The sequence below is a fragment of the Diplotaxodon limnothrissa genome, linkage group LG22, assembly GCF_057381915.1.
Source record: "Diplotaxodon limnothrissa isolate DT_005_m linkage group LG22, D_limnothrissa_male_GT1.1, whole genome shotgun sequence".
NCBI classification, from domain to species: domain Eukaryota; kingdom Metazoa; phylum Chordata; class Actinopteri; order Cichliformes; family Cichlidae; genus Diplotaxodon; species Diplotaxodon limnothrissa.
This window is the reverse complement of record NC_140616.1, coordinates 19,078,512-19,091,149: the sequence shown is the minus strand read 5'-3', so window position 1 is coordinate 19,091,149 and position 12,638 is coordinate 19,078,512. Positions and strand designations below refer to the sequence as shown.

General features: G+C 43.3%; 1 protein-coding gene across 1 annotated transcript in view; it reads right to left on the bottom strand.

The window, feature by feature from the left end:
* Positions 1-2,046: 2,046 nt before the first annotated feature.
* Positions 2,047-12,638, bottom strand: part of clasp2 (cytoplasmic linker associated protein 2) — a 66,498-nt gene continuing 55,906 nt past the window's right edge. Inside the window, exons 34-44 of the mRNA XM_085346461.1 lie at positions 11,491-11,569; positions 9,939-10,082; positions 8,596-8,739; positions 8,371-8,477; positions 8,078-8,219; positions 5,993-6,188; positions 5,709-5,902; positions 5,478-5,606; positions 5,083-5,289; positions 4,794-4,910; positions 2,047-3,424 (exon numbers count right to left, since the gene is read on the bottom strand). Coding sequence (XP_085202587.1) covers positions 3,347-3,424; positions 4,794-4,910; positions 5,083-5,289; positions 5,478-5,606; positions 5,709-5,902; positions 5,993-6,188; positions 8,078-8,219; positions 8,371-8,477; positions 8,596-8,739; positions 9,939-10,082; positions 11,491-11,569 — 1,537 coding nt within the window. The 3' untranslated portion in view covers positions 2,047-3,346. The remainder of the gene's footprint in view (positions 3,425-4,793; positions 4,911-5,082; positions 5,290-5,477; positions 5,607-5,708; positions 5,903-5,992; positions 6,189-8,077; positions 8,220-8,370; positions 8,478-8,595; positions 8,740-9,938; positions 10,083-11,490; positions 11,570-12,638) is intronic.

Below are 12,638 nucleotides of genomic sequence, written 5' to 3'. Positions count from 1 at the left end.
ATTTATCATGTAACTCTAGTTACATAAATGCACAACTGAAAACTGCTGTGTTGGTTAAAGAAGCAATGATCAGGCAAGTAAAGACTGAAGCTATTTGGTCACAATGACACCAGGTGCATTTGGAGGAATAAAGGTGAGGCTTTTACGCCTAAGAACACTACCAAGTGTCAAGCATCGTGGTGGTAGCATCGTGCTCTGGGGCCGTTTTGTTGCCAGTAGTACACTAGACAAATTAGCTAGAACTTTACCTCAAATCAACATCTAGATGGTTGAAACTTGAAGACAGTTAGGTGTTCCAACAGGAGGATGATCCCAAACACACACGACAACTGGCTTTGTAATAGATAAAGTAGGGTGACATTACATTGCTGGAGCAGGCTTCCCAAAGCCACGACCTCAATCCTATTGAAAATTTGTGAAAGAGCCCTAAAAGCCAGATCCTTACCAAGAAACCAACTGATTTAAATGAACGCTATACCAGACACCAGAAGCTTGTTGATGCCTACCACTTTGCCTACAAAGCACTTTGAATCACCTTGTTGTTGAATTGTGCTATACAAATAAACTTGCCTTGCCTTACCAAGAGAGTGTAGTTGAGGTGCGACTCACTAAGGGACATTCACCAAATATTAGTGACATGTGAGCACACATCACCTTATATGGTTTACAGAATATCCCAAATAAACTCAAACCTGTGCATTTCTTTGTAACTAAAGTCCTTAAAGGTGTATGCTGAACAATCATTTCACCCTGCAAAAAGAACCGTTACAGTAAATACACTGATTCTCATTTAGCACTTGTCTACTCTACCTGCTCAAGTGCTTTCTATCCAACATTCCCACACATTCATACTCCGACAGATGGATTGGAGTTAGATAACTTGGGGTTAGTATCTTACCCAAGAGCTACATGCACCCCAGTTCAGGGAAATCATGGAAAGTCTAAAAACAAACCTTCCTTTCCGACCAATAACACCCACTTTTCATAACAAGGTCTTCTTGTTCTAGGAAATTAAAGCCAATTTAAGCAGAAAACTGTCAAAAAGTCAAGATTTCCAAGCCAGGGAACAAGCACGGTTAGTTGTTACCTGCAAAACACAAGAGTTGATTTAAAATGCAAATTTTAAGTATGTAAAACTGCTAAAGTATACCACATCCATCTTCAACAGTGTAACTGATATGTTTTCCCAAGTTGGGAATTGTTTTGAGGACAGACTCAGTATGAACTGCAGGGTCTTGGCAGGTTGTAGATGAGTGCAGCAAGGCCAGGGGGTTTTACAGGTCAGACAGTATTCTGGGACTCTCTTTAGCTGTTCCTAAATTTACAGCCCAGAGGACAGATGGATACATGAAATATAGCACCAGTTTCACAAATAGCTATGTTGCATAAGACCTAAATGTTATCTTTTATTCCATGTGTGGATTAGCCCACTTTCTTAACGTTTCTTAACAAGTCCACGATCTCCCACCTGCTGCTGCTCTTTGCGGGAGAGCGACAGCTGGAAAACCCACTGCTTTATCAGACAGTAAATTAAACTCCTGGTGTTGATTGGTTTGTCAAAGCAAGGATAAAATCCTGACGCACATTTTCACCAATTTCTTGCAAAACAAACATAAAACCGATCACCTGTGCAGCTCAGAATAAAATTGTTTTAGAATAAAATAACTGCTAAATATTAATCAGTAAAGTAATTTTGCATTTTTGATGCTTTCATACTGAGGTGTTTGCTGAAATTGAGTGGTTGTGACACAGTCACACTGTGTAAATTTGGGATGAAGGGACTCTTTAAGGGACTACGAAACATTTATGATACTGTAGAGGTTTGATCACTGATCCTGGATCAGATAAACTGCAACATTCTGTTAGCATTTAATAGATCTATTCTGTTGAATTGCATGAACAACACTCCTGTGAGGAGGTACAGACCCACCCATGCACGGTATTTCTGCTCACTGCCTTACCGCAGCACTTTCTTATGCTGCAGAAATGAAGAGAGGCGGGGCTTATCGTGATCTGTACAAGTTCTTTATTTTATTGTAAGCACAGCTTTGTAAATGCACAGAGGAAACAACAGTGAAAACTAGAATGTTACAAGAAGAGGAAGGAAAGAAAGACACGAACAGGAGAAAAGTGACACATGACTTGTTTCTTTTTTCCCAGAGCTGTAAATAATAAATTTCTACAAATTTCTCAGCAGAGATAAACAAAATAAGTGTGTGAGAGAGAGGGGAAAAAAATAAAAATAAAACAAGGATGGGCACAGGTGCGCGCGTGCACCCCCCCTCTGGGGAACTCCCCTGAATGACACTGTTATTTGGATACTCCATTTTAATATCATATCATATATAGATACATATCCACTATGTGATAATAAGCCATGTCCTGTCATACTTCATGTAGTAAGCAGCCATCTTTCTCCATGTGTTGCCCAGAACTGATGCGAGATTGGAGAGATGGAGGACATCATGGATTTATCTGAAAGGGGCAGACACTGTTCACATTAATTTAAAACCCCAGTCAGAGCACTCTGACAACAGACCCCAATAAAAAGTTATTAATCTTTTAAATTTCGTCTCATGCATAGCCAAGCACATAACGCCTCCTAAACTTTGGAATCTGTATGTACTGTATTTGCTATGAGCAGGCAGGACCCACTTTGACTCGTGTTAGTGCTGCGTGTGCTGGGGTCGGCCGGTCGTACCGTTCAGGCTCATCAGCACCTTTTTGAAACACGTGTTGACGTCTGAGTGAGAGAGAAAACTCCGGGTATTAAAAACCACTGCAGTAAAACCTCTCTGCGTAAAAGAAATCCAAACTATGACATAATGTAAAATTACATTCCCGTCTACCTGGCACCCCCCTCCCTCAAGTTAATGAGTGTTCAAGAAGGAAACGAGGAGACAGCACCGTTGGAGGAATATTACCGCCCAGGGAAATGAGAACCATGCAGATGCACCACTTCCTGTTGACCTCGAGATGCTGTTCAGAGGGAATGTGCTGTGGATATGGAGCGGAGCGGACAGGACGGGCATTTAATATCTTCATCCTTGAGTGAGTAGTGACAAACCTGTGGAGGGTGTGACTGCATGTCTGTTTAAGTTTAATCCGAGTTTGAGGGTTCAGTTCAGTCAGAAGGGATCCTAAGAAATGGCGAGCAGAACTACAACTCTCCTCTGCACGTGTGATGACTGTGTGTACCTAACAGCTGTGTGTGTGGTGTATGTAGTTTGCTCCTGTGAATGCTTTGTTCTCAGTCTGTGTTGCTGTGTTCTCATGAACAGATGGTTTATGTTGGGTGGGCATAGCTGCAGTTCTGTAGTTGCCCTGTGGGACGGCGCTCTGTATCCTATAGGCCCTCGGTTGAGGGTTCGTTGCCGGTGGTGCCGGACTGGGCGCGCTTGATGTACAGATTCAACAGCTTCAGCTGCAGATAGAAAAACAGAAGAACATGAATTAAATAATGTGTGCAAGCCAAGAGATGCTAAAAATCCAAAAGGCGAGATTGCAGTTACTCCAGCTGAGCAGGCCGACCGCGTGCTGACACGTGGCGTTTATGGTTCCTGCATTATTTGGGCAAGTAATGTTTATCACATGACCGTTTTTGAAAGGTCGCCCTGGGATTCATCACAAATAGATCAGTCTGTAGCTGACAGACTCATCACTCATCTTTTATGGTTGTTGCCATCAACTGTTTATAAAGGATGGATGTAGCGATTGTAATGGCTCCGTGTCCTGATGTGAGTGCTTCACTTGAGCGTTTTTGTTGAGGACGCTGCATGCTGGTAGAGCGCCACGTTTTAAATCACCTACTTTACTTTAAACAGTAAACTGTTCACTTCATGTTATTTCCAGTAAGACTCTCGGAGATTATGATCATAACCACATCAGGAAACAATTTACAGAGGTCACAAATGAACTGATAAGAGGTGTCATTTTTACTTATACACTTGTATACAATTCTAAAGTATATTTTGCAACCAGAGGAGTCGCCCTCTGCTGGCTTTCAGAAAGAATTCAGGTTAAAGGCTTTGAATTCACTTTTCAGACCCTGAACCTACATCTGTATTTACCAGCGCTGGAGTCGTTACTCAAAAAAAAAAAGTAACGTGTTATACATTATTCATTACTTTTCATAAAATTGATGTACTACGTTATGTAATTAATCATCAGAGAAAGTAACTTTTTATACTACTTATCTTACTTTTGAGTTACTCAGCACAATAACCTGGTTGTTGATACGTGCGGTCACACAATGACCAATTAACTGAATTATACAAACCTGAGGCCACAGTGCCACACACTGACACAAATGAGGACGCACATAGAATCTTCCTCTTTGTTTTTACATATAAGAACAAAAGACGAAAACTAGCGCCAAGAGACTTCAAAGTGATCGCCACTTTAAAAACAGAGGCTGCAAGCTTGACTGCTCATCATTGCCTGAGTTACAGGGCCTGCTGGGCTCGGGTCGGCCTTCACTCAGCTTTAAAATCACTCCAAGTTCTTGGCTAGCTTTGTGCTAGCTGCTGTCTTTGCAGCCGAAGTTATTAAGCAGTATATTGTAGTTGTTTCTGTACTCGATGCAGTTTGCACTTTACTATCGCACTCTTGTCTTTTGTGCAATAAAAATAAAAGTAAAAAAATCAGCTGAACAAAAAATTAAAATAAAAAGATGACTCTTGGTGGAAACCTGTTGACACGAGAGCTTGAAATGTATACACAGAAAGATCCTGGTGACCAGGATGAGAAGCGACACATCTTTAGCGAGCTGGTTTACGATGAATTCAACTTACCTTGCTGCTGGACAGTTGGCTGAGGTGCGGTTTGAGGTCCTCTCCTATCACTGAATAGATGGCCACCAGGCAGAACACACAGGCTTTCCTCACGCTGCTCTCAGAGTTGTCGTAACCCTGTTCAGACAGAAGAACACAACTTACAGATCTGCAGTTCTTCATAACAATCATATTTATGCATGAACGTGAAGGCTGTGTGTGATAAAGCAGATGACAGACAACTACGATACTGCACGGCTGATACTTTCATCCTCCAAATGAACAGTTACATATCTGAGCTGCATGTTACCTGTATCAGTCCTGGTACAATCTCGGGCAGCAGGCTAATCAGGCCTTCGCGGGGAATCCTCTCCACTACTTTGGTCTGCATCTTGATGGCGGCCAGGTTGATTGGGTAATCAGCTGACTGGATAATGGGACACAACACCTTGATACACTGGTCTGGACTGATGGACAACGCCAACATGGCTGCTGTCTCCTCAGCTGCTCGAACCACCTACAGAAAAGCAGAGAAATATGAATATACAACATGACCAAGTGATAATCACAAAGCTTTTTTCCAGCTTTGATGATCCATAAATAAAATAAAGGAGTGTTCTGCACCACCGCTTCATGGTCTGATAATGCTTTGTGATAAAATCAGCTTCTCAGTGAGCAGATTAGCGTGGGTGTGGATAAACGCACCTCCTTGTGAGGGTCTTTATGAGACTCCAGGGCCTTCATGATGGTGAGCTCTGCGTAGTTCTTAAACCTCCAGGGCTGCTTGCTGAGAATCTCCCTCAGCACCCGCAGAGCCAGCGTTCGGATCACATGCTGAGAGAGGATTTAAGATAAAAGTGAGCGACTTTAGCTTTTTTTTTCTCTCCCCTCCCCTTTCATTTGGTTGTTGTAGATTTGAAATGAGTGTGTGTGTACCTCTCTGTCGCCCATCGTCTCGAGCAGGAGCAGCAGGATGGTCTTGAAGTGTTCGTCCCACACCTGCAGGGTGTTTTCGCGTATCAGTTTCTGCAGCTCACACAGTGCTGCTTTCCTCTCTTCTATGCGCTCGTTGTGATTGGATAACTCCTTGAGGAGCTCGGCCACCAGCTCCGACTGATCCAGGCTGCTATCTGTGAGGAGACAGGCGACAGAAAATAACCCACGTTAGCGATATCTCGAGGTCGTTATTTGTCCTTTTCCGCCAGAATGCTTTTGTGTACCATCAGTTTGAAGCTCCGAGTCGTCCAGGCTGGTGTCTTTGCGGCTGTGTTTGAAGGGAGAGTCGGACAAGTATTCGCGGGATACTCGGGGGCTGGAGGAGAGCAGGGGGGTGTTGAGGAGAGACGTTTTATTGTCCAGAGCCATACGCCCGCCGTCGCCCATATCTGACAGTCTGCCATCTGTCCCGCTGCCCCCCTGAAAACAAAGGTGGATTAAAAACAAAGCGAATGAACCAAGCAGTCAAACTCTAAAGAGTTCAAAAGTTCTGGTTTAAAAACAGTCTGAACTGCAGAGTTGTTTTATGTGTTTAGATGGTAAATACGCCAAATGAATTAAAACAAACATGTCTCCGTTCGATTTCTTAAAATTCATTCATACATCAGGACATTTTGGATGAAGTTTCCTTTTTAGAGAGGATCTTGTTGTCTAAATGAGAGCGTAAGAAAACAAACACACAAACAAAAACAACTCTATCACTTAAAAAGGCAGACACATGAAGCACCAGGTGAGGAGCTGAGCAGGGTTTAAGGTGCTCTTATTTGTATGTGTATATTTACACTCGAGCCGCTAAATGCTCTAAGCTGGGGTTTGATGAGTCAGGTGTGCTGTGATTGGCACGCTGATGACATGTGGGCCGCTTGGGTTTCAGTTGCATCTCATGGGGAAAATGTCAGGAGGTCACACCTCTGTAGTAGAGTACGCCGTGTCCTTAAAAGGAACCGGGGTCACTGCAAGGGGCTGCAAAATAAGACCTGGCATGTCTGAAGTCATAAATTTGTTTTGAACGAGCAGGCTACCTACACAAGCATCACAAAATAATAACTGGGGATGCTTTTCAGCAGCTAGGCTTAAATAAAACAAACAGGATTTTATCAGCAGCTGTAGAAGATTATTTTTCACAGTTATCGGTCCCATAAACAATGTATGCTTCTCACTCCCTGTGCTAACGGACGGGTGGTGGGGCAGATCAGATGTCAGCGTCCCCTACAGTACACCTGTGTGGGTGTTTCAGGCCTCTGCAAGTCTTGGAAAACATGTTGTAAGGTCAAAAGACGATATAATACTTTCTGAGTGCAGAGCTAAATGAGAGTGTCAAAACCTATTACAAAGTCTGAATACTCTGTCTTATCCTCTTTTTATTCTGGTATTTGCTTATTTTATCAGGAATAAAATCTCAACTCTCACACTTTTATACTACTGGCGAGATCGTGGTGTATAGCTGCTTGCGTTAGGACCGCACCATGGTGGTATTTTTCATCTGGTATCAAAATAAAGAGACCATTCAGAAGCCTGGTCACTATAAAGCAATTTGCCCACCATGCACTGCATCGTGGTGACTGCTCACGAGTCAAAGGCAACCCTATAATATACACTATATGGAAAAACATATGAATTCAAGTGTGGTGCTATAACTGGATGTCACCCTTTCAACAAGCCAGTTTGTGAAACTTGTATGTTTACAAATCCACCAGCTAACAGCAAATCAACCCTTTTCCCCATTTCACCCGTCTCCATAATTTGGTTAGTAAATAGTTTGATCCTTTGCTCAAACTGAGGCTGCTAGCTTGTGTCTGGTTCTGACCTCTGGATATTTTTTGCTTTCGTCACTTTGCCTTTGTTAGCTTCTTTAGAAAGTCCGTGATCAGCTGGGTGACGGCACTAACATCAGCATAAAACTGCGCACCAGGAGCTTCACGACATGTTTCCATGGGTGAGCAGCTCCTGTAGGTGACTCACTGCTTTTGTCCATATAGTGTATTTATCAGCCTCAGTGGCCAGTCAACGGTAATATTCACTTCCATTTGTACTCGTTTCAATTGCTCGCCTCCAAGTTGAGAGAAGTTTAACTCCACACCTGCCCACTTCCCACAAGTTTATTGACATTCATGATCTCTGGCTGCTGCACCGCTGCTTGTCTCTTGCTGTGGGGGAAACCTCATGAAGGTAGAATCAAATAAAAATATTCGAAAATGTTCAAACGCCCCCATGAATTGTGCCAACTGTTACACAAACCACTCAGGTCTGGTTGTATTCACACCAGGAATTGAACTTATGTCCCTAATGTGTTGGCCTCCTCCACTCACCTCCTCTCCTTCTCGCCGCTGGACGGGTTCATTCATGTCTTCTTGGCTGCGAACGCTGAAGTTTTGGATCGCCTCTGTGACACCTTTCAGTGAGCTGTAGATGTCCTCTGAGTTCATGTTTTCTGTGTCATAGTCAAAAGCACTGCACAGACACAGTAAAAGATGCGGTGTAATTTGCAAGCTTACTTTTTTCCCCCCACAGGCGTGTTTTTGGCCACAAAACACCCTAAAATACTGTTTACTGTATAACAGTGATTTGACAGTGTAAGACTAGTTGTCAGACAAGTGTTTACCTTGGTGAGAGGGTGTTCTGGGATGTGTTAGTGGGTGAAGTGACTGGACTGGACCAGCTGGCTGGAGATCGGGGGGTGTGACGTGTCATAGGGCTGCCCATTGGTGCCTGAGAAGGTAACAAAACAACAAAGAGGTACGCCATTATTGCTGCAGTATAATGACAGAGTTCAGGTGTAAACTGTGATTCTGAAGCATTCACAGTTTAGAGTCAGAGTATGTTTTACCTGTGCAGCATTGCCTGTGTTCTTCAGGTGGTTTTGAAGTAGCTTGGTGGCTCCATCCTGGAAGGTTTTGGGCAGAGCTGCCAGCAGCATGGTGAACTCTGGAGTGTTGAGCTGGAACAGGGCAATTAGCACCGACTGGGCTGCCTGTTACACACAAAATACACACTTAGACTTTGTGGACCAAACAGGGTGGCAGCTCTTGCAAGTAGTACTGTGGTTAACTATGGGATGCTGTGAGGTGGCATTTGAGACAAGGATCCTTTTCAATTTATGATTTTGAACTGAGATGCAAGTTTATAGTTATGAGATAAAGCTTAAACACAAAAAACAAAACAAACCAAAAACTATGGTTGTCACTATCAAGCAAAATTTATAGTCCAGCAAAGGTGACGTGATTGCTGTGTGCTTCTTGTCTGCGTGCAGACAGGCATTTGCAGAAGACTGATCTGAAGCCAGGCAAAAGAATATGCTGTGGCAAAAATTTAGACAGTGTCACAAGTTTTAAACAGAGTGTGAATGACAGCAAACTACCGGAACGCAACATGAAATTAAAGAGAAAATAACAGGTAAAATGAAACAAAAACTTTCAGCTATTGGAAGAGAACAGCCAGTGCAGCAAGAAGACTGCTTGGCCTAAAGTTGAAACCATCTCTGCAGCTATGGAAAGGATACTCCACAGATCACACGATTTTCTTCCCATGGAAATTCCTAGTTCTGCTGGTAAAGCAGTGCAATAACTGTTTTTCAAACCTGTGGTATCATACACTTCGTCTGCTTTTGTTGTAACATCCCAGCCCGTTCTCACTCCCAAGGCGTAACATGTCAACGTTTTGTCACGTCCCGCGGCGTTCCTGAGAAACGCGAAAGGAGACCTTCGGCGTTCTTATAGTACGCCGCGGGTTATGGCTGGAATCCAGTGCAATGACGCTCCCGCGGTAATAGACGTTCCAGTCCTAAACCTAACCTTATCCCTAGCCCTAACCATAACTTTATCCTGATCTTAACCAGGACTATAATGATGTTAAATAGCGTGTTTCTAAGCGATTTGAAGAAAAAGAGCGAACATGTGTAGATGGAGTCCAGACGGTTCTCATATTTCCTCTTTTTTCCGAGGTCGTCATTTAGGAACGTGGTGGGTAGCCGGAAACGTAATATGTTGACGATTTGTCACCTAGCGTAAAATGTTACGCTTTGGGAGTGAGAACGTGTTGAACATCCAGATTCAACAGTCAGCCTGACTTGCTTCAAATCAATATTATAAAGTTTAATTACATCCCTCAAAAACAAAAGGGGCCTGTTGCAAGAGGACGTATTATGTTGTGTGCGTGTTTGTGAGACGATACCTTTCTGACGTCTGAGCTCTTGGGTTCAGTCGTCCAGGTGATGATGCGGGAAACAGCCAGCCGAGTCTCGCTAGAGTTCACAAAGTCCGGAGCTTCCATTTGTAATGTCAGTGTCTCGATGTACTTCAGAATAGCCACCTTCACCTGCAACGCAAACACACACATTTATACAAATTGTTAGGAAGCTGACCTATAATGGTGAATATGCATACCCAATATTCACCTGTAAAAACACAAATACAGAAACAACCAAAACCCCCCCCCCCCCCACACACACACACACACACACACACACACACGCACACACGCACACAAAAGTGAGTCAGCATGTACAACCACAGCAGATTGTGCATCTCTTGCAGGTCTGAAAAATCAAATGATCCAATGAATGAGAGAAAAGTTTAAAATGCAGTCATGCGTTATATAGTACAAAAATAAAATCAATCAACATAAAAACAATGACAAATAACAATATTAAAGAACCAATAAATGGAAAAATTCAACTCAGCCTCTGAAACGCCACAACTGACTCCTGCCCTGATTGTCTTTCGTCTCTCTACAAATGCACCTCAGGACCAGAACTTCCTCCAAATCACTTAGCAGCATCGTGCGCGCCACATAATTGCTCCCCCCGGAGCGCACTGACCTGGGAGGACTGGCTCCAGGCTGCGGCCTGCTCGTCTAGAGAGCAGGCGTGGCGCCGCGCTCTGGGGGGGAACAATTTTACCCCGGACCCTCCCCTGCCTCGCCCGCAACACGAGCTCCGCACAGGCTTCAGAGAGAGAGAGGAGAAGCACCGCGTCAATCAACGGAGAGAGACAGGGAGACGAGGACGGGGGAGGGGTGGGGAACAAGAGAGGAAAGCAGGCAGGAGGATGGAGAGAGTAGAGGAGTAAAAAGAGATGGGGGAGTAGACCTGGGCGATACTGAAATTACACTGTATGGTTTTACAAAATGAGTCAGACTCATACTGTGATACTATCTAAGCCAATTCTTACATGTCAGAGGGGTTGGATATAGCAAAATATTTAACAAAATTACTATGAAGATGTAGTTAAGTCTTCAGAAATGCAATATTTGCAGCAGGTAGTGAAATTCTACTGTTCGTAAGATCCTTTATTGCCCAAGCCTAGTGGGAAAGGAGAGGGAATAGAGGGAAACAGGTTAAACATCAGGCAGAAAAAGGGTGTGGGAGTAGGCAGGAGCAACATGGGAGATAAAAGGGTAAGAAGGGTTGGGAGCAAGGAATAAAGTAGTAGATAATCAGGGGAAACGAAAGAGAGGTATGCTGGGTAAAGATGAAAAAGGAGTTTGAGGAAGAAAGCTTGAAAGTAGCCAGTGGAGTGGCTCGATCAATCGCTATCCAATCACAGCCCAGGATTCAGGGTTTTGGGACGTAGAGCCAGCAATGGGCAGGCATGTAATAATATTAGCACAGCAGTCAGTTGAATTTCCAGCTTTGTGTGCATGCTACCCTTGCACAGACATTTGCACACTCAGCTCTCTCACATACACACTAAACAGACATGTATTATATCAACTTGTCATTTACCTTGAGGTTGGGCGTCTGTGTTTGGTCCACAGTGAACCTCATGAGAATGGTAAACTGGAGGTCGTTGGGAAAACATTCTCTGCAAGACAAAAAAACCACAGATTTAGATTTCACGTTTTGTGCCATAACATGCATCATAAAAATAAAGTTCAAGGACTGTCAGCAAGTAAATAACCGAGTAACCACTGTGCCAGATGCAAAGTGGTGATTTGTGTGACTGCTTCTTCTTCTGCACTTTTACTAAACATTTGAAATAATAGAGATAAAAAAGTGCTGACTCTGAAGGTTGCTGCTGGTTTTTGGAGGAAAGCACTCACTGTAGGACTCACGCCAAGAACACTTTACAGCAGGGGTGTCAAACATAAGGCCTGGGGCCCGGAAACAACCCGTCAGAGGCTCCAACCTGACGTGCCAGAATAATTTGAAATGTGTGGAAAAATGTGAAAATTACAAAAGAGGGCGTCAGAAATTTCAGACTGCAAATCTTTTTTTTTTTTCTAGTTTTTTTTCCTCTCAGTTTTAGTCTTACTGGCTTCTTTAAACTACTATAATACTTTAGGAAAGGCAGACATACTATTGAAATTACATTTATTTTTCTTAAGAAACCTCAGGAAGTAAATTTTTATAAACAGATGATGAGTTTGTTATTTCTTTAAGGTCATACCACCTGAGCAGTCCTGATCTCATCTAAAGCTAAGCTACACTTAATAAAGTGTATAGTTAGTGCTGGATCTGGTGCCCCTGAATCCTTCCTTACTTATACTGCAATAGGCCTAGCCTGCTTCAGTGTTCCCATGATGCACTTAGCGTTTCTTTCTCACTCACATTTTTTCACTCTATCTGCGGTTATACACCACTTTGCATTTGATCATTAGTTATTAATATCTCTGGCTCTCTTCCACGGTGGAGTTTTTGTCCCATCTCCCTCTCTTCACCCCCTACCAGTCGCAGCAGATGAACCTGGTCCTGCTGCTCCCTTCCCACTGTCACCATGTGCTTGCGCTCACAGGATTACCGTAATTCCCGGACTACAGAGCGCACCTGATTAAAAGACGAATGCTCTAATTTTAGAAAGAAAATCAATTTTGTACTTGTACAGACTGCACCGGATTTTAAGCCGTATGCGTTTCACTCGTAATATTAGATAT